General features: G+C 66.2%; 2 protein-coding genes across 3 annotated transcripts; both read left to right on the top strand.

Annotated features, from left to right (window-relative positions):
* The first annotated feature begins 2,162 nt into the window (after positions 1–2,162).
* PIGS (phosphatidylinositol glycan anchor biosynthesis class S) lies at positions 2,163–8,169 on the top strand. 2 transcript variants are annotated; one of them, XM_044430535.1, is made up of 12 exons: positions 2,163–2,218; positions 2,973–3,112; positions 3,490–3,601; positions 4,003–4,092; positions 4,183–4,274; positions 4,556–4,766; positions 4,857–4,999; positions 5,084–5,198; positions 5,514–5,659; positions 5,791–5,891; positions 6,679–6,889; positions 7,153–8,169. In XM_044430535.1, the coding sequence occupies exons 1-12, from the start codon at positions 2,176–2,178 to the stop codon at positions 7,426–7,428; spliced, it is 1,680 nt and encodes a 559-aa protein (XP_044286470.1). In that variant the 5' UTR covers positions 2,163–2,175; the 3' UTR covers positions 7,429–8,169. The 2 variants fall into 2 exon arrangements, with proteins under 2 accessions (XP_044286470.1, XP_044286471.1); XM_044430536.1 differs by lacking the exons at positions 4,183–4,274; positions 4,556–4,766.
* A 1,041-nt stretch (positions 8,170–9,210) lies between these two features.
* Positions 9,211–14,473, top strand: UNC119 (unc-119 lipid binding chaperone). Its single transcript, XM_044430579.1, has 5 exons — positions 9,211–9,448; positions 13,371–13,484; positions 13,736–13,838; positions 14,059–14,231; positions 14,316–14,473. The coding sequence occupies exons 1-5, from the start codon at positions 9,211–9,213 to the stop codon at positions 14,426–14,428; spliced, it is 741 nt and encodes a 246-aa protein (XP_044286514.1). The 3' UTR covers positions 14,429–14,473.
* Positions 14,474–18,368: the final 3,895 nt, after the last annotated feature.

Below are 18,368 nucleotides of genomic sequence, written 5' to 3'. Positions count from 1 at the left end.
AAAGGCAGGAGGGGGCTGAGGGGGGGCACCAAGCTGGAGAAAGGCGAGGTCCCCCCCTCCCTGATGCCAGACCTGATGGCGTCTTCCCACGAAGCTGGCGGGAAGGAGACCCGGGCCTGATCCAGGGAAGAGCTGCTTTGCAAAGCGCAGGCTGGAACTGCCTTCCGCAAGACGCAGGGATGCAACCCCCCCCCCCCCCCGCCACAGGCAGCTTTAAAGGGGGTGGGACCCATTCCTGGGAACTGGGCAATCTAGTCCCGATGGCTAGAGGCGACCGCCAATATCGGAGACGAAACGCCGGGGGACACGAGTGGGAGGGTGCGCTGTGCACCCAAGTCCTGCTCCCCGAAGGCGTCTCTGGGGACTGTCCCAGATGGAGCCCTGGCTACGCCGGCACAGCTTTCCGGCAGGCCTGCGTGGAATCGCTGCCTCGGGACGGTTGCTTAGAGCGCAGGTGTGCTGCCCCCCTCCTCTGTGTCTCGTTCACGGGGTCCCGCCCTGTTCCCAGGGGCCAGGCATCCTCCAGGGGCCCCGGACTGGGTCTTTCCCAAAGCTGGGCCTGAACCCCCGTATCACCTCTGCCACCTGGAGCCGGGTGCTTCCACATGCTCCAGAACAGCACCTGGGATGCCTGCCTGGCCGATTCCACGTGCCAGGACTGGCAGGGCTAGGAAGGCAAGCACAGCCCCAGCCCCGCAAAACCCTCGCCCGCCTCCTCTCGCGGCGCAAGCCAGAACGGATCCGGACAGCCAACACGACGACTGTGCCGGCGACGGCACAAATACGAGCGGCCACGCGGTCCGGCAAACCGCTCACATGCCGCCCCGCAGACTTGGCTCCGCACTCCACCCAGGCCTCTCCGTGGGAAGACTTCACCAGCTGCCCATCCGTGGGCCCGAAAGATCAACAGAGATCTCTCCACTCGCTCTCCATGCTCAGAAACGGACACGCAGACCAGATCTCTCGCTCACTTGTGCACTTGGAGGAGGGAGGGAAGAGCCGCCTGGTTTTGGGGCTGGGAGGCCAGCGCCGAATGGGGCAGCACTGGGGCTCGGGGCCCTCCTTGGACTGCCGGCACCCCCCCCCCCCCGTGCACTGAACTGCAAAGCACCCGAAGCCAGAGAACCGGGATGACCAGCATCCCGCATTCAGGTGGCGGGGAGGCGGTCGATCCCGCATCACCTGGCCCGTTCTGGCCTCCCCGCCAAGCCTGATGGCCCGGCCCGAGGCAGCCGCACTGGGGGGATTCAGGCGGACCCTCGCGGCTTTTCCTGCCAGCTCGGCCAGCGGTCCTACCAAGGGGCTGATCCCCACGTGGGACGAGGGGGCAGCCCGGCGAGCACTGTGGGAAAACGCTCCAAAAGCAAAAGCGGGAGAACCCTCTCCTAGAATCTGGAGCCCAGCGGCCATCCGTGGGGGGGGGGGGGACTGGGCGGAAAAGGGCCCCATCTGCTGACTCACCTGCACAGGTGTCCCAGGGGCCACATTCGTGGCGGAAGCGGGGCGACCCCCGATCCTCGTGCCCCGCCGCCCGGGGGGTGCTCGGAAGGCGCTGGGGGCCACGCGGGAAGCTTCCACGGGGAGGGAGCGGGCAATCGCCGCAGGCCGGCCGGCCTCCGCGGGCTGCCAGCGGGGCTCCTGCGGCTCTCCCGGGGCAGGCGGCTGGGCTCGGCTGGAGAACATGGGTGGCGTGGTCCGGCGCCTCAAGGCGCGCCGCGGATTTACTCGCGAGGAAGCCCCGCGGAGCGCGCGCCCGGCCACGTGCGCCACGCGGCTCCGGCACCTGCCTTTCCCTCCTTCGAGAAAGCGAAGGGTTTAAAAAAAAAAAGGCTCGCTGTCCTCGCGCCTGCGCACTTTCGTCCCCTTTCCGTTGCCTTCCCGAAGGCCGGCCTCTTCCAGTAGTCTTGCTATTGGTCGAATTTGCCGCCGCTCCATTCTAGAGCAGCGCGGGATAGGCGAGCTTGGCGCGATGACGTCCCACCCTGTGGGCGTGCCCGAAAGGAAGGGCAGGCGTTCCTTCAGTGGGAGTTGCTCTTCCCGCTCGCTGATAGGCCAATCTTCCTGCCACTCGTCTGAGCTCGCTCTGGATTCGTCCACTCGCGCTCGAACTGCCCTGGACGGGCTGAGCTCCGCCCCTGAGCCGAGCTCGCTTGGGAAAGACTTCCGGACGCGAGAATGGCGGCTGAGGCCGGCGCCGTTGCAGCCCTGGACGCGGCAGGTGCGCGGGGAGGGATCGGGACCCGGGTAAAGGGACGCCCTCGGCTCTCACTGCGGCTTCACTCCCAATTCGATCTGGCAGCTTCCTGATTCGCACGATCCGGACTCTCGCGCAAGCCTGAGCAGCCTTGGCTTGCTGGCGCGCTGAGCCCCGAAACGTGCTTTGATCGGAGGCCCCTTCCTGCAGTTCGTAATCGCCCATCGGTTGGGCGGCGTGCGGGACACAAAGCCCCCTGGATACGGCCTTCCCCGCGAAGTTGCGAAGCAAGGGGGAAAGGAAGCCGGGCCCCTCTCCCCGGGTACTGCCTAGTGCGTCTTACGTGGAGTAGACCCATTGGAATGAATGGAACTGACGTCAAGCAGGCTAACCTGGGGCAGCGCTCCCAGCTTCTTTGCCGGGCTTGCAGCCAGCGTGGGCGATGGGGATCAGGAGGCACCTTCCCGACGGGAGCTGGCGATTGCACTGGGGACCAACGGCATGCAAGACGGCAGTTCTGCTGTTTCCCCTTTGCAGAGGGAATAAGCTTCTAGTCCTCAAGGTCTTGCAGAAAGGGCTGAGTTCAATAGGACCACAGGAAGACACGGGCTCAGGGCTTGTACTTCAGTGTGGTCTGTGCCGGCTGGCAGCGTCGACTTTCCAGGGTGTTCGACCCGGCTGCTCCCAGTCCAAACCCGGGTTGCGTGGCGAGCCGAGCCGAGCGCTTCCAGGCAGCTCCAGACCCTCACCTGCCCTGCTCCCCGCTGTGTCTATCCAGAGAAGGCCCGGGGAAAGTACGCTGCGCTATCCTTCGCCACCATCGCCATCGTGGTGGGGCTGCCGCTTTGGTGGAAGACAACGGAGACGTACCGTGCCTCGCTGCCCTACTCGGAGATCGCCGAGCTGGACACGCTCCTGGTGAGAACGAGGCCTGCTGCTCACTTCCCACTCTTCGCATGCCCAGAGCAGAGGTCCCGGGGCCTCTTCCTCCAACCGAGGCCATCCAGATGAGTTTGGAAAGGGGGGGCCATGGCCTGGCATATCTGGCGCGGGCAGGACTGCGGGGCTGACGGGTTCCCTGGGACGGTCAGAAACGGTTCCGGGGGAAGAGGCGGCGAGCGCTCTTGCTCATTTTTGAAACCTCACAGTGCGTTTCCAAGCCTTCCTGAGGCTGACACGGATGCAGCCCAGTCTCCCTGGGCAATCCCAAAGCGAGGCGAGGCGAGGAGACGGACGTGGGGAGGGTGAAGCCCCGGCTGGCCGCAGCCCCGACTCACTCAGCACCTCCCGTTCAGTTCCAGCTGACGGTGCCCGTCACGGTGGTCTTTGCCAGAGGGGTCCTGCCTGCGGACCAGGAACGGAAGCTCCCCCTGAGGGCCACCCAGAGGGCAGAGGTCCCCTTGAACTGTGAGTTGGGGGGCTGCTGGCCCCTGGGCCACGCTTCTTGGAGCAGCAGGGCTGGGTGGGGGGCTCTGCAAGCGAATGGGGCCACCCCCTTGCAAAGCGCCCTTGGCAAATGTGTCCAAGACCCACGGCGCGAGGGGAGGGGTGCATTCCAGGGGGTCCAAGACGCCTCCCCAGCCGGCAGTCCATCTTCGGGGAGGCACTCCGGGCCTGGGAAACCGGCAACCCTTGGCAGCTGGGGACAAGTGGATGGGAAGGGACCATGGCCTCCCAGCTGGGGGGGAGTCACCCTGAAGCCGGCCCGAGCTTCAGCCGCCCGCGTCGTTAGCGCCCTCATTACTGGACGCCGCCTCTGGCGCTGCAGCCGGCTCACTGCCTCTCGCCCCGCTTGGTTGCCGCTCCAGCCAAGACCGGCGTGACGTCCCGCTACGACGTCTCTTTCCGCCGTGCCACGTCGCAGGAGGAGACCTTCCTGTCCCAGGCCTCTGCGCCAGGTAAGGCTCCGGGGACGGAGGCCCCCGGTGGGGACAGGTGGGCCTCGTCAGGGGGGGCCTGCTCCTGAGCATCGCCCCTCCCTGTTGCAGAGGCTGTGGACGCCCTGCTGCCTGTGGAAGGGATGCCGGCCGGCTCGCTCACGGCCTTCGTGGTCCCCCAGAGCTCCCCGCTGCTGCCGCAGGTGCGCCTCTTGGTTCCCACAGCCCCTCTCCGGAAGGGGGAGCGGGTCCAGGGCTTGGAGGAGGGGGGCCCCTCCAGATGCATGGGGGGGTGCCCCACGCCAGGCTCACCCTGCTCCCCGTTTGCAGTCCCTTCCCCAGCCCGCGAGACCTGGGGGACTGCTTTCCCCGGGGCACAAGAAGTGGCCACCCACCCTTCCGACGGGCCGGGTGTCGCTTCGGGCCAGGCGGACGTGGCTCCGCGCCACACGCCGGGCCTGACGGCTCCCCGCTCTCGCCGCAGGAGGTGTCCGTGTACCTCGGCAAGCGCCGCAGCGCCGTGCTCAGGGCCCCCCAGGGCACGGGGGACACGCTGGGGGCCGTGTCGGCCCAGGTGCAGCAGCTGGCCCACGCCATGTCCTTCTCCCCGGAGTCCATCGCGGAGGCGCTGGCCGACCGGGTCCCGATCGGCCAGCCGGGAGCGGAGTGGAAGCGCCCGTTCAAGTCCAGCTTGGGTGCGTGTGCCCGGGGGTCGGTCGGGGCGGCTCCGAGGTCTCGCTCGCCAGACGTGAGCGGCATGTCACGTTTTCCCCTCCGGCACGCAGGGTATGAGATCACCTTCAGCTTGCTGAACCCCGACCCGAAATCCCACGACGTCCACTGGGACATCGAGGGGGCCGTCCGGCGCTACGTCCAGCCCCTGCTGGACAAGCTGGGCTCCGTGGCGGAGTTCTCCGTGGACTCGCAAGTGAGTGCGGGGTTCTGGGTTCAAGGGGCCCCAGCAGCCCCCTCCCCAGGCAGCCGGCTCAGTCTGGCCTTCTTCCGCCCCCAGATCCTCTATTATGCCATGCTGGGGGTTACGCCCCGCTTTGACGCCGCTTCCTCCAGCTTCGTCCTGAGCGCACACAGCCTCCCGCACGTCATTAACCCCGTGGAAGCCAGGCTGGGTGAGTGTGGGCCCTGGGCCCAGAGATGGGGCTCAGGGAAGGGCCGGCCTGCGTGCCCTGGCGCCCTCAGCCAGACCAACAAGCAATGTCATCGGACAGTCCCTGCCCCACCAGGCTTACAGTCCTAAAGTGGGAAATGGCACAGCATAAAAGGAAAAAAGATGGTGAGGGAAGAGGAAAAACACATCATCTTGGAGTGTGGGGGTGGACCCTATGGGCTCACTGGTTTCGTTCAGGTGTGGGGCAGTTTCCCGCAACCGGGGGCCTTCCCACATTTGTTCACCCACCGTGGCCACCCTTTCTCCCCCCACGCAGGTTCCAGTGCCGCCTCGCTTTACCCCGTCCTCAACTTCCTCCTGTACGTGCCAGAGCGCTTGTACTCGCCCCTCCACATCAAGGGGAAGGACGGGGCAGCCGTGCCCACCAACGCCTTCCACAGCCCCCGCTGGGGCGGGATCATGGTGAGGGGCCGCCTCCCATTGGACCCCCCCCAGGACACTGGGGGAGGGCTTGGTGGGGCTGATTGTCCATGGGGCAGAGCGGAAGGCAAGGAGGCGGGACGGGCTCCCCACGCAACGCCTTCTCCCCGCAGGTGTACAACGTTGAGCCCGAGGCGGCCAACGAGACCACCCTTCCCCGGCGGGTGGACGTCGACATGGTGCACGTGATGGGGGTCTTCCTGGCCCAGCTGCGGTGAGCCCCAGGACCGGAGTCGGGGAGGGGGCAGCCTCTCTTTCTCGAGGGGCTGGGGGTGGCTGCCTTTCATCCTAGTCCTGGGGGAGAAAAGGGGCGCCAGGGGTCCCGCGCCAGCGGAGGGACAAGCCTCACAAGCACCAGCTCTCACAGGTCCCTTCGCTCGCTCGGGGCCTCTGCTTGCTCCCTTCCTGTCACGGAGCTCTGTGGCACTCCGAAGCCTGCATGCCTCCGTGCCTCTGCCCCGAGCTGCATTTCCGCAGTGCCTTGCCCGCAGGAGAGCCTCGAGGGCTTTGCAAACAATCCCAAGCCGCCCGCAAAGGCACGCTGGGAAGAACGGGCTGGTTCTAAGCGGGGCACAGACTGGGCCGGGGGGGTCAAGATCCCCCCGAGGTAGCGCCCCTGCGAGGGAAGCCTCCTGGTCTCCGCTCCGAGTGCCTTGCGCGCCTGCCAGCCTCGGCGTCGCACACGAAGCTCCGACAGGAACAGTGACTCAGGAGGAGACCTTGCCCTTGGCACCCAGTGCCCAAGAGTCGACCCCACAACCCAACGCAGGGACGGCTGAGCCAGCTGCTGCGTCTTCCCGAGCCCCGGCCCGTTGAGCAAACGCCTGGACCTTTATCAGAGACAGTCCTGAGAAAGAGGGAATATGTTTATATAACGGGTCTCCGACAGTCGCCCCCACGACACGGGCCTACACTGATCCCCAAAGGCCCCGGCCCTTCTTGGGGGCCGGGGGCTCTGCGGCAGAGCAGCACCCTCAGGCCCGGCCTTCTCCTCCGCCCAGGCTGCTCCTCGGGATCTCTCCGGGGCCTCTGCCCGCCGGGGCGCTCCAGGGGGGCCCTGGGGGCGAGGGCCTCTCCGACTGGGAGCTGGACCGCCTGCTGTGGGCCCGGACGGTGGAGAACGTCGCCACGGTGTCCACCACCCTGACGTCACTGGCACAGCTGCTGGGCAAGATCAGCAACATCGTGATCAAGGACGACGTGGCCTCGGAGGTACGAGCGGCGGGAGTGGCAGGGGCCCGGCCCCGGGGCCAGATTGCCCGCCTCGCCGCCACGGGGGTAAAAACCGTGGCTGGGGGTGGAAACACCGCTGAGTGGGGCCCCTTTCCCTCGAAAGGTCAAAGCAAGCTTCTAGTCCTCATGGTTCTGGTGCAAAGAGGACCGCTCGAGCCCCAGAGGCCAGCTAGGCTGTCTCCTTGACGGGGCGTGTCGGCAAAGTCCAGCGCCGCTCCCTCACCGCCTCCTTTTGAACCCAGGTGTACCGTGCCGTGGACGCGGCTCGGGAGGCGATGCGACAGCTGGAGCGTGGCCACCTGGATGCCGCCTTCCGGGCCAGCAAGGCCGCGGTGACCTCCTCGGAGCGGGCCTTCTTCGACCCCTCCCTCCTGCACCTCCTCTACTTCCCCGATGACCAGAAGTTCGCCATCTACATCCCCCTCTTCCTCCCCATGGCGGTCCCGATCCTGCTCTCGCTGGCAAAGATCCTCCGGGAGAGCAGGCAGAGCCGCAAAGCTCCCGTCAAAGTGGACTGAGCCCCCCTCGTCTCCTGCCGCTGGTGGAGGACAGCTGGCTCGTGCGGGAAGAACTGGGCCGGAGCGCCTCTGCCCCGAGACGGCAGTTTCGGCCTTTGCCGGACCTGGGAAGCGGGGCGGGGTGGTCGCTGCCGCCGGTCCTCTGCGGGGGTCCTCGCGAGGGGCTCCCCACGGGGGACGCGGGACTGTGGGGGCGGCAGCGCTCCTCGACCCTGAGGACAATCGTGCCCACCCGGCCCAGCACTGTTCCCCGGCCCTCTGACACAGAGGCGTTTCCCATCTATGGGCCGCATGTGAGAATGCTGTGATTTCACTCGTGTGAAGTTTTTGTGTCCCGCTGCTCCTCCTAACAGGCTGCTTGGAGAGCGGGGGGGGGGGGGGGGGGAGCTTCTATGCTGCCAGGCAGAACAAGGCAGTCTCTGCCCACAGGTTTGCAATCGAAAGGCAGCATAAGAGGAAAAGCAGGTGGGGACGGAAGAGGAAAAATGTTGCTTCCCTCTGGTTCCTAGTCCTCGGCAAGGAGTGGGGAAAGAAGCCTGTCTCTTTGGCTCGAGTTTTCCACAGAAGGGCTCGGTGGCAACATGCCCCCCCCCCCCGAGGGCCAAAGCACGCTGTGGGTGTACAATCAGATTCTCCTCTGGGCACCTCCAACTCTCCAGCTCTGGGCAGAGCAAGGAGAAGCCATTCAGGTGCCTCTCGGGGAGGACCAGGGTCTAAAAATAAAACACTAAGGAACATGCATCCGAACGGCTCAAGAACCTTTTCTTGTGCAAGACGCGGGAACAGCTGACAGCCGGCCCGGATCTCTGCCGGGACAGGCCGAATGCGACGCCCAAAATTGTGCCGGTGACAGCGTGGCAGCGGCGATGGGGCCGGACGGTGCATGAAAGCTCGGGTCAGCTTAGGATGCGACGGCGCCCCATGGCGCCGGCCTTGGGCAAAGCACAAGCACCAGCACAGCATCTTGGGGGCGGACGAATTAGTCGGAGAGCTGTGCCAGTAGCCTCTCCCTGCAGGACAGTAGGAATGCCCCAACGCATCCCCAGGGCGTTTGAAGCCCCTTTCCAAATGCCCCCGCCCCCCTTGGCTCCTTCCCCCACAGGCCCCTCCAGCCCCACAGGCTGCCCTCCGTGGGGCAGCTGTGCTTGGAAGCAGTGCGTGGTCCCAGCGAGGAGCTTGCAAAGCGGGAAGGGCAGAAGCGAGGATGGAGGGGACGCAGGGGCTGCCCTGCGAGGAAAGGGGGCGCCCAGGCATCGCTCAGCCGAGAAGGGCGCGTTGGGGGGCACGGCGGGGGGCGACGGCCTGCGGGAGGCCCTTGCAGGCTCCCACGTTCCAAGCGCAAACATCGGGAGCGGCTTGCCCGGAGAAGCCCCACTGGCGCTGTGGGGCGGGCTTCGAGCGTCTTGCTCTGCACCCGCGTGTCCCGCAACACGCGGCCCGGCAGGCTGCCTCTGCGCCACCCCCCCCCCCGCCGTGCGGATGATGGGGCTTGCCATCCGGGCTGGCTGAACCTCCGCCGCGCCAGGCGCTCGCCCTCGGGACGCCCGTCTTTGCCCCGCGGCGCCCGCCGACCCGTTCCCAGCGGAGCGCCCCCCGTCTCCCCAAGAGAGCCGCGAGGCAGAGCCGGGAAAAGAGGCCCCGCTCCCGCCGCCGGGGGCCGCCGGCGCTCTGCACGCGCGCCGAGGCGCCCTCCTCTCCGCCTCTCCTCCTCCCTCCCCGGGGCGGAGCCGGGCCGGGGGATTTGCGGCCGCAAAGGCGCTTAGCGCGCGCAGCCGGGCCCGGATGAGCGAGGCCGCCGCCGCCGCCAGCACCGCGCGCGCCGCACACACGGGCCCCTCCGGCGGCGGCGGCGGCACCGGAGCCATGAAGGTGAAGAAGGCCGGCGGCGCGGCGGGTGGCGCGCCCGGGGCCGCCGGCGGAGGAGCGGCGGCGGCGGCCGGCCCCTGCACCGAGGAGGAGCTGCTGCGCAAGGCGCTCATCGGCCCGGAGGACGTGCTGGGGCTGTCCAAGATCACCTCCGGTAAGGCGGCCCGCGGAGGCGGCAGGCCCGGGCTGCGGCTGCGCGGCGGAAGGTCCCGGCCTCTCCAGGCGCCGCTGCGCGCTCAGGGCGCACCGCCACCGCCACCACCGCCGCCGCCGCCGCGCCCCCACGGCTCCGCGCGCTTCGGGCCGCCGTGGTCCGGTCCGGTCCGGCCCGGCCGCGAGCTCCCTCCCCCTCCCCTCCCCTCCCCTCCCCGGGCCGGAGCAGCCCCCGGAGCGCCGAGCGGGCACCGTCCCGCTTCGCTTCTCCCGCGCCGCGCTTCCGCCTTCGCCCGCCCGGCGCCCTCCCTGACGCTCCGCACTTCGCGGCCCATCAGCCGCAGCTGCAGGGGCAGCGGGCAGGGGTGCCGGCGGAGAGAGGCCGGCGCGCCAGGAGGTCCCGCCGAAGCCGCTGCCCCCACGCAGCGCCCTCGGGCGCGCCGCGCTGCCCGCGGCGCCTCCCGCACAGCCCTGTGCGCGTGTCCTGCTCGCGTGTCGCGGCGGAGGCGCCTGCCCGGGGCCAGGCGCCGGTTGCCGCTTGGCAGCGCGGCCCGTGGGGCTGGCGGTGGCCCCGCTCAGCTGGCAGCGGGGCGCCCCGGGGGCGCGGCTGGCGCTTCCTGCCTCTTGTGGGGGTCCCCGCCCTCGGGGGACCCCTTGGCCAGTAGCACGAAGGTGGCACGACAGGCGGCACGAAGCCCACGGGCCTCTCGAGATGAGTGGCGAGCTGCCTCCGGCTTGAGGAACCCCTTCGGGGGCCGTCAGCTGGGGCCCCCGGACCTGGCCAAGCCCGTGAGCTGCGTGGAGGTGGACGGGGGTCTGGTCGGACCAGGCAGGGCCTCCCCCTGAGCCGGAGGTGCATGGCCACGCTTGGCCCCTGTGGTCCAGCCGCCAAAGGACCGCTTCTGGGCACAGGGCATCTTTCAGGGCCAGGAGTCCCGAGTGGGCCTGATCCGCCTGGTCCTTGGAAGAGGTGATGCGGGAGGCTGCTGGCACCTGCCGGGCCCGATCAGCCCGTTACTGGGGTGCAGGTGAGGGGATGCACCTTCGGGCCGTCTCGCAGCGCACCGCCTGGAGAATGCTTCCTCCACCAGGAGGCCCTCTGGACTACAACACCCTTCATCCCCTTGGGGGCTTCCCTGCTTCCACCATGGCAGGGGGATGACAGCCAGGCCGTCCTCTGTGGCTTCGGCTCGAGATTCCTGCCGGCCCTCGTGGCGAAGGGTCGTGGGAGCTTTCAGGGGCAGCAGCGAAAAGGGGGTGCTGTTGGGCCTCTCTGGGGATCCCTGGCCCCGGGGCGGACCTCTTGTGCCCTCCCATCCTTTCCTCCTGTGCGGCTCAGCTCCCTATTTTTAGCTGCTCTGTCCCGGTCGCATCCGAGCCGTGGCAACTGCTAATGAACTTATCCTCGCCAAATCCCTCCGAGGTGGGGAATTATCCCTGCGGACCCAGATGGCGGGTTGCGTGTGCGCGCACGTTGCGGGGACTTCGCCAGGTGGCCCTGCGTCACGTGGGGGGAGCGCCGGGGGGTTCCCAGGCTGCCCTGAGGCGTCCGGTTCGGGCTGATCCACGTGGCACAGACCCCCGGACGCCACTTGGGTGCGTCTCACCCAAACAGCACGAAGCCGCTTCTTTTTCTGTCCCGACAATCAAAGGCCAGCTTGGGGCTCACTTAGCAAAACCAACAAATTTTACACTTTGCCGCACACACCCTGTTTCCTGGGGAGACGGCGGGGGCAGCAAGCCTGTCCTTGGAGGCTCCTTGCGGGCGGGGAGCTGTCGGGAGGCGCACCTGCACTTCAAAACATGCCGCAGCTTCACTGGGAAGGCCTCGCCGCCCCCCATGGCTGGAAATGCTGCCATTGCTCGCTTTTCACCAAACGGGCAGGGCTGTTCTGGCAGTGCGTACCACGAGGGGCGCGCGGATCCCCTCGAGCATGTTCCACTGACGGGAAGCCCCTCTGGGCGCGGCTTCCTTCCTCTGCTCCCCGACCAGCCCAGGCAGCCCAAATGGACGCAGCCGCTTCCACTTTGCAGCGGGCCCGTGTCCTCGGCGCCGGTCTCTCACCCCTGCTTCTGCGAATCTGCAGATAATGCCGTAATCTCCCCCCGAGGAGCATCCCTGCCTTATTCTTGGCTTACCAAGGGAGCAGATTTTAAAATAGCCACTGACCTCAGTAGTTACCCAACCAAAGCTTGTTAAACGGCAGGGCAGATCACCTGTGCTTACCTGCCCACCCCTCCCCTTGCGCACCGTATTCCCAGCGTAACGGACGGGTTCTGTCCAGCAATCTGCACCATCCAGATGGCGTCTTTTGCGGACGAGACCTCCTGACCTTGTTACTGTCCGGAATGAGAATCCTTTTAGAAAGCCCCGGCTGGGCGGCTGATCCTTTGGGTGAGCGAGAGCCACCTTGACGACTCAAAGGGAGAAGAACTCCCAGGAGATGGAGGAGGAAGCAAACCTCCTGAGCTGGTGCATGGAGACACCGTGCCTTCCGCCTGACCCGCTTCGGCTTCGATCGGCACCAAAGGCGGAGCAAAGCGTTCTGCGTTTTCCAAGCACTTTCCAAAAGCCTTTCGGAAGGGAATACTGCGAAAATGCAGAGCGTTGCCAGCGGGGCACGAGGCCCACACCCCAGCATCGTGGAGCACAAATCTTCTGCACCCCCCTCCCCCCGGAAGCCTTGCTTGGCCTCCACTGGGCCCAGTAAGGCCTACGGGGTGTCCCAGCGCTGGGGGCTGAGTTGGGGGTGTGGCCGCCTGGGTTTATCACCCCCAAGGCAGGAGCAATGCTTATGCGGCAAAGCAGGTTTCCTGCGGCTCTGGGAGGCCGTTTGCTCGGCCCGTTGCTGGTAAAACATTTAGAAATGTTCTAAATAAATAAATAAAACAGATGCCCTGGGAAGAGAGGCCGGCTGGTCACATTTCCCGCGCAAAAACCCACAGGTGGGGGTGTCCGGGTGCGCAGGGTCTGTGGCATGGCCGGCTGGGTGAGTCCTTCCCCAAGGGGGCGCCCTTGAGCAGTGTGGGACTACTTTGTCCATCCTCCTGAGCCATCAGGAATGACACCCCCGGGGGGGCATCTCTCGCACGGATCCTTCCTCGCCATTTTGGTCTCACTGGCTTAGTGGCTGCAAAGCGGCTTATACTTTTCGTTCTGTCAGAGGGCAAAGCTTCTTAGAGCTGGGAAGGTGTTGCCGGCGTTCAGGCCGGTGATCGGCTGGTTTCTTTGGGGTACGCGGAGCCCCGGGCCACATCCACGGGACCGCCACGACACTCGGTGCACACGCCCCCCTTTTTGATGCAAACGCCTCGCATCGAGGGCTCGGCTCTCGGTAGCGAAGCTCGCAGCTTGAGGGTATCCTTAAAATAGCTGCGAAAGTAAAGTTGCACCAGCCACATTCTCACTCCGCACAAAGCGGGCAAATTTGCACGCCTTGGTGCCGGGCATTTTTGCAGAATTCAGGCTGCAACAGTCCCAGCCTCGCTCTCTGGAGTCGTGGGCCTCTCATTGCGGCCTGAACCACGCGTGTGGTTGTGCTCGCAGCCTGCTTCCTGTGCTCTAGTTTCGTGAGATCTTCTCTGAAGGAGCTTTCCATCAGCATTTCCGAAAATACTCCGTCGCTCTGCAGCTCGTGCAGCTTCGGTGCCTTCCCTTCTGGTTCCTGTCTACCTTCTCAGGGCCATCTTTGCAGCCCTGATGGGGGAGGCACGATTCTAGCCCCCCACCTTCCAGGCCAGGCCCACGGCACGTGCGACCACAGCTGTGCCTTGTCCGTGGGACCCCCAGCCCCCCACTGCACAGGAGCTGTGAGGGCTGGACCCCCAGGACCGGGGGGCGGGGTGGGCTCCCAGTCCTCCATGGGGAAGGAGCAATCAGCAGTTCCCACTTCGGTGGGTTTAGCTGCCCGCTTTCCCTGCAGACTATCTGTGCACCCCGGAGGAGAACATCTACAAGATCGACTTCACCCGGTTTAAGATCCGGGACATGGAGTCGGGCACCGTGCTGTTCGAGATCACCAAGCCACCGGCTTCCGGTAAGGGGCCCGCTGGAAGATGTCCTGCCCCTGCCCCTTTCTTCCCGCTCCATCAGTTAGCACTTCCTCCTCGGAATCCCCTCGGCTTACGATCACGGCACGCACCAGGCGGGGACGCCGGGGGCGGCGGGGCTGAAGCAGAGCCCCTCGGTGGAGCGTCCCCGCAGGGCGATACTAGCTCGGGTGGGCTGCGCGTGGAGGGGAGCTCTGGGGGCAGCCCCACTCCCCGTCTTCCCCCTTCCCCCCCCCAGAGCGTGAGCACAGCGACAAGAAGGACGCTGACCCCAATGCCGGGCGCTTCGTCCGCTACCAGTTTACACCAGCTTTCCTGCGGCTGCGGCAAGTCGGAGCCACGTAAGTCCCGGGAAGGCTCTGGACCTCCGTGGGCCTGTTGCACAGCCCGCGTTCCAGGAAAATCTGGGGGAAGGGGCAACGGGAGGGGTGGGCTGCCGGAGAAACCCCTCTTCGTGTACTCATCCTCTTGCCGCGGCCACCCCGCCACCGGGGAGTCGGCGCTGGGTGACCAGCAGGTGAAGCCAGGCCTCCGCCTGACGCCTCCCCCCGCCTGCCGCAGGGTCGAGTTCACCGTGGGCGACAAGCCCATCAACAACTTCCGCATGATCGAGAGACACTACTTCCGGGACCAGCTGCTGAAGAGCTTCGACTTCGAGTTCGGCTTCTGCATCCCCAGCAGCAAGAACACCTGCGAGCACATCTACGAATTCCCGCTGCTCTCGGAGGAGCTCAGTAAGTGCCGCGGGCGGCGGGCGGTGAGGGGTCTGGGCGGCGGAGGGGGGGCCGCCTGACCGCAGCGCTTCCTGCCTTTCGCAGTCCGGGAGATGATCCTGCACCCCTACGAGACGCAGTCGGACAGCTTCTACTTCGTGGACGACAAGCTGGTGATGCACAACAAGGCAGACTATTCCTACAGCGGGGGGCCGTGAGCGGGGCCCCCCCCCGCCCCCCGCCCCCCGCAGCAACGGCGCCGGAGCCCGCCGGCCGAGGGCGGCCCACAGAGCCCGGGGCAGAGGCCTCTGCGCGGACGCCGTCGGGACGGAATTGGCCGCGCGTCTGGCGCTCCCCCGCCCCCGGTGCCCCCTTCCCGAGGAACCTCTCCGCACCGCTGCGTAACTCCTTAGTTGGCAACCGCTTGCGACTCCCGGCTGTCCGCTCAACCTCCACGCCGCACAGTCTGCTTTCCGGCCGCTCAGACCCGCGAGGCACTCTCTCGTCCTGCCCCCCCCTCCGTTTTGTGCTCCCCCCCCCCCCCCCCCGGCGTGTGCTACCTTTTAATCCGACCTGCCCCGCGATGGGCAACGAGGGACCCGCGTGGCGCCTTGTTCGCCCTCGGTCCAGGGAGCCGGGGAGGGCAGGGAGACGCCGGTGCTCCCTCGGGGGTGCCGGGGTCCCCGCATCAACGGAGGCGGCTCAGGCTCTCGGCTTGTTCCGAGACGGCCGAGAACGCCCGCCCGCATCCCGCGCACCTCCTTCCTTCCTGCCTGGTGGCCCTGCCCCTCTCCCCCGGAGGGTCCTGACTTGAGCGGGGTCTCCGGTGGTCCGTCTTCCTCTCTGGGGCTGGGGGAGCCAGTGGAGGGCTCCCGGCGCCCTGCAGCCGCAGCCCAGGGGCTCTGCTCCACTCACAGCGACTTTTCTGCGGGGCGGGAACGCCGAGGGGGTGTGCCCCGTCAGGGCACGTCCTTCTCGGGGCCAGGCCCATCTGCCCTTTTCCTTCTGGAAGCATCCCAGGCACGTGTGGTGTGTGGCTTATTTATTTAATTTATTGGCCTGCAAATCTGTTCATTTCTGCGCGTTGGATGGAGGTGCCGCACGGCACCCGGGAGGTGGAATCGCACCGAGAACCTTCCCATCACGGTCCGTATTTGCTGCTGTTCCCGCAAAGCTTTCCGGGGAGAAATGGCAAAGCGCCGCTCGGGTCGCATGGCTCCATTTGAAAGGGAGAGGCCGAGATGAGGCCGTTTTCTCTGGACACCATTTGCTGGGCTAGAACCGGAGCAGGGCAAGCGGCTTTCGACGCGTCGTTTCGTTTCCCCTTAATTCTGCCCAGACAAATCATTCCGACGCTCACCATTTTTTAAGCAACTAGAAATTACAGTCGTGGGACCAGCTTTACGCAGGTCATGAGCTGCGTTGTCCAGCTCGTCTCTTTCTTGGTGGAGCCTTACACCAACGTAAACACGCCGCGTGGACAGCAGAGTCCCTTGCTTTCGGCAGCTTTCCCCAACGCGGGTGCTGCACGCTGCTGGGCAGGGATGGTGGGAATTGCACTCCGTGCTGGCTGCAGCTAGGCAGCTGGGCTTGAGAAAGCGGCCCCGGGCTCACCAGGCGGCGGAAGCAGGTTGCAGCTTCGGCAACGGGGGCAGTAGGATCCCTTTGGACAGAAGGACCATCTGGCTCTGTGCAGGCTGTGAGGGTCTCCCCTGAGAAGCTGCGTCCAGCGGATCCCCCGCCCCGCAAGGGCAGGAGCCCGTGGGACGCCCGGTCCCCGGGATCCCTCGGCGGACCCACGGATCAGCGGCCAGGAGGACTGCTGGGACATGACCGCCTTGAGTCGGCGGCCGAGAGCCGCCGTGGTCCGTTTTCACTGCCAGCCACGCGGTCTGTCCTTGCGGGCAGCGCTGCGGCTCCTCTCAGGGGGCGGGGGGGGGGGGCTGGTTCGCCCTGCGGACATTTTGGCCTGCTTTCCAGGGCGGATAAGACGCTCACAAGGCAGAGCTAGAAATAGCTTCCACCTGCTTTTCTGCAGCAAATACAAGATCCGTTTCCTTCCTCAAGAATAACCCTCAGGCACGGTCTTCCCCAACCCAGCGCCCCCCTGGTGCAGAACGAGCCGCTTCCGAGGTTCCCCCACTGCGTTACTCTCCGGACACGGATCCTGAGGGGGCCTCTCGGCTGTGACACGCCCCCCCTTTCTTTGCGTAGCATTAAGTTGCGTTGTCTTTGTATACTCCGAGTGCTAAATGTGTATTTTGGGGTGCAGATAGGTGTTAGCGTTCTTCCATTGGAGCGACGTAGCCATGTGAACTGGATCACGTTCCCGGCGCGGTCTGCCTTTTCTTCCTAGGTTCCAGACCCCGCATTTCTAGGAATATCCGCCGTAGCATCACCTTGCAAAATGCAAGACCTTACGGACGTGAGGCGGCCTGCCTGAGGCCGTGGGATTCCGGTTGCCCTCCTCCCCAGCCACGGGCTCTGGCTCATGAGAGTCGGAGCATCCACGGCTGGAACTAGCAGCTGCCGCGCCCCGCTGGGGGAGCCCGTGCGCGTGCGTGCATCCATCCACATGTTTTCCCCACGGCCGTGGGAATCGAGCATTCGGGATTGCAACCGTGGCGCGTGGCCGCGGGAGCAGCCTTGCTGGGGTGCGATTACGCTGGCCTGGCGAGGACAGAGCGGGGGGCGGGGGGGGTGTTGCGCTGACGAAAACTGCATTCAGGTGAAGGGCCAAGCAGTCTTCCTTGTGGACATGAAGGGAGTTTGTGTCAACGAAACAAACCCAGAAAATAAATACCGGGCTGCGGACGAGCAACTGTCTGGATCCTTTCACGGCGCCGTTTCTTGGGGTGGGTGAGCGCGAGGTGAGACGGAGACGTTTCATAAGCACGAGTTTAAAAGTCGAGCCACATCGAGCCATACAAAGCAAGCTCCCCCTGTGGAAAGGGACCCCGGAGGAGAGGCGTGGTCCAGCCCGGGAGTGACGGAGCCTCTCGTCCCTGGAGGAAAAAGCCATTTCTACCCTGCTGTCCACCTTGGGGCTTGTTTCTGTCAGCTGCCGGCGTAACTGGCTTGCTGGCCTTTGCCAGACTGGGAGGGGAAGAGCGAGCTGTGCGTGGGGTGGGGGTCCTGGCCCCCCACGTCCTGCCCCTACTGAGAACGGCAGTTTTTTGGCACGGCCCTGTCCTGTGGAGGGGTGGGGGCCACGGCCTCCTCGCTCTCATGTCCCCCCGGGGACCCCCTTTCGCTGCGGGCCTCGACCAGCAGAGGGAGGACAGGCACGGCCCGTGTGTGTGTTTGCGATGCGGTGCCCCAGAGTGCCGGGCTCTGCCGCCTCGCACATGCTGCTGGCAAAGTCGCTTTTTCAAACGAGTCAACAGAGGGCAGCAGACGTTCGCACCTGCAAAACCGGGATCTGGCCACAGATCCAGCGGGGATGAGACAGGAAGGCGAGGGCAACCGGGCCTGGCACTCGCACCGGCTGGGCCCGGAGCGCAACTGGCCGTCCCCGCGGGGTTGCCCAGCTGCTGCGAGGCGGGCCACACGCTGCGCGTTGTGGGCGGTGGACAGCCCGGTTTGCAACCGGACTGCAAAGTACAGGCTCTCTCTGCGACAACCCGACCTGCCACGTTTCCCCCACGGCCCGTGGTTCGGCCGTGGCTCAGCTCGGGAGCGCAGCTCGCCGGGGGGCTGGAGGCCTTCACTGGCAGGCGGCGTGGCCAAAGACCCCGAGAAGCCACCTGGGGCCCTCTCCGCCCAAAGCAAGGGCTGTGCATTGTGCCATAGCCCTTTCCCTACGTAAAGGCTAAGCAAGACTCCAGTCCTCATGACTCTGAAAAAAGGGCTGCTTTCAATCGGAGCAAAGAGGCTGACAAGTTGTGTCGGCCCCCCAGTCTGTCTTTCGATGGAGGTGACCGGCAGCCGTGGTGCTCCAGGAGCCTGGAGGGCCTTCCCAGCCCAGGACAGCGGCCCAACCCGCAGCGGCATCGCAGCTGGCCGAGGGAGGGACCGGCACCCACCCGCGGCGCCTTGGGGAGAGGCCCGTGTGCCCCCGGAGCACCCCACAGAAGCCCGGCCCACCCTTTCCCGTGCTAACCCAGGGCTCCTCCGGCATGGACGCCAGTCCGCGCATCCGGCCACTGCTGCACAGGG

The sequence above is a fragment of the Varanus komodoensis genome, unplaced genomic scaffold (genome assembly GCF_004798865.1).
Source record: "Varanus komodoensis strain SLA01 unplaced genomic scaffold, ASM479886v1 scaffold20_3, whole genome shotgun sequence".
Taxonomy (NCBI): Eukaryota; Metazoa; Chordata; class Lepidosauria; order Squamata; family Varanidae; genus Varanus; species Varanus komodoensis.
The sequence above is the reverse complement of the archived record's forward strand: the minus strand, read 5'-3'. Positions and strand labels throughout refer to the sequence as shown.

What these genes read in the sequence shown, in the direction of transcription:
- UNC119 (XM_044430579.1), top strand. Translation starts at nt 9,211, where the DNA reads ATGAGCGAGGCCGCCGCCGCCGCCAGCACCGCGCGCGCCGCACACACG. An exon ending in GCTGTCCAAGATCACCTCCG is followed by an intron (nt 9,449 to 13,370) that starts GTAAGGCGGCCC and finishes CTTTCCCTGCAG; the next exon opens with ACTATCTGTGCACCCCGGAG. An exon ending in CTGCGGCAAGTCGGAGCCAC is followed by an intron (nt 13,839 to 14,058) that starts GTAAGTCCCGGG and finishes CGCCTGCCGCAG; the next exon opens with GGTCGAGTTCACCGTGGGCG.
- PIGS (XM_044430535.1), top strand. Translation starts at nt 2,176, where the DNA reads ATGGCGGCTGAGGCCGGCGCCGTTGCAGCCCTGGACGCGGCAG. An exon ending in CCGAGCTGGACACGCTCCTG is followed by an intron (nt 3,113 to 3,489) that starts GTGAGAACGAGG and finishes CCTCCCGTTCAG; the next exon opens with TTCCAGCTGACGGTGCCCGT. An exon ending in AGGACGACGTGGCCTCGGAG is followed by an intron (nt 6,890 to 7,152) that starts GTACGAGCGGCG and finishes TTTTGAACCCAG; the next exon opens with GTGTACCGTGCCGTGGACGC.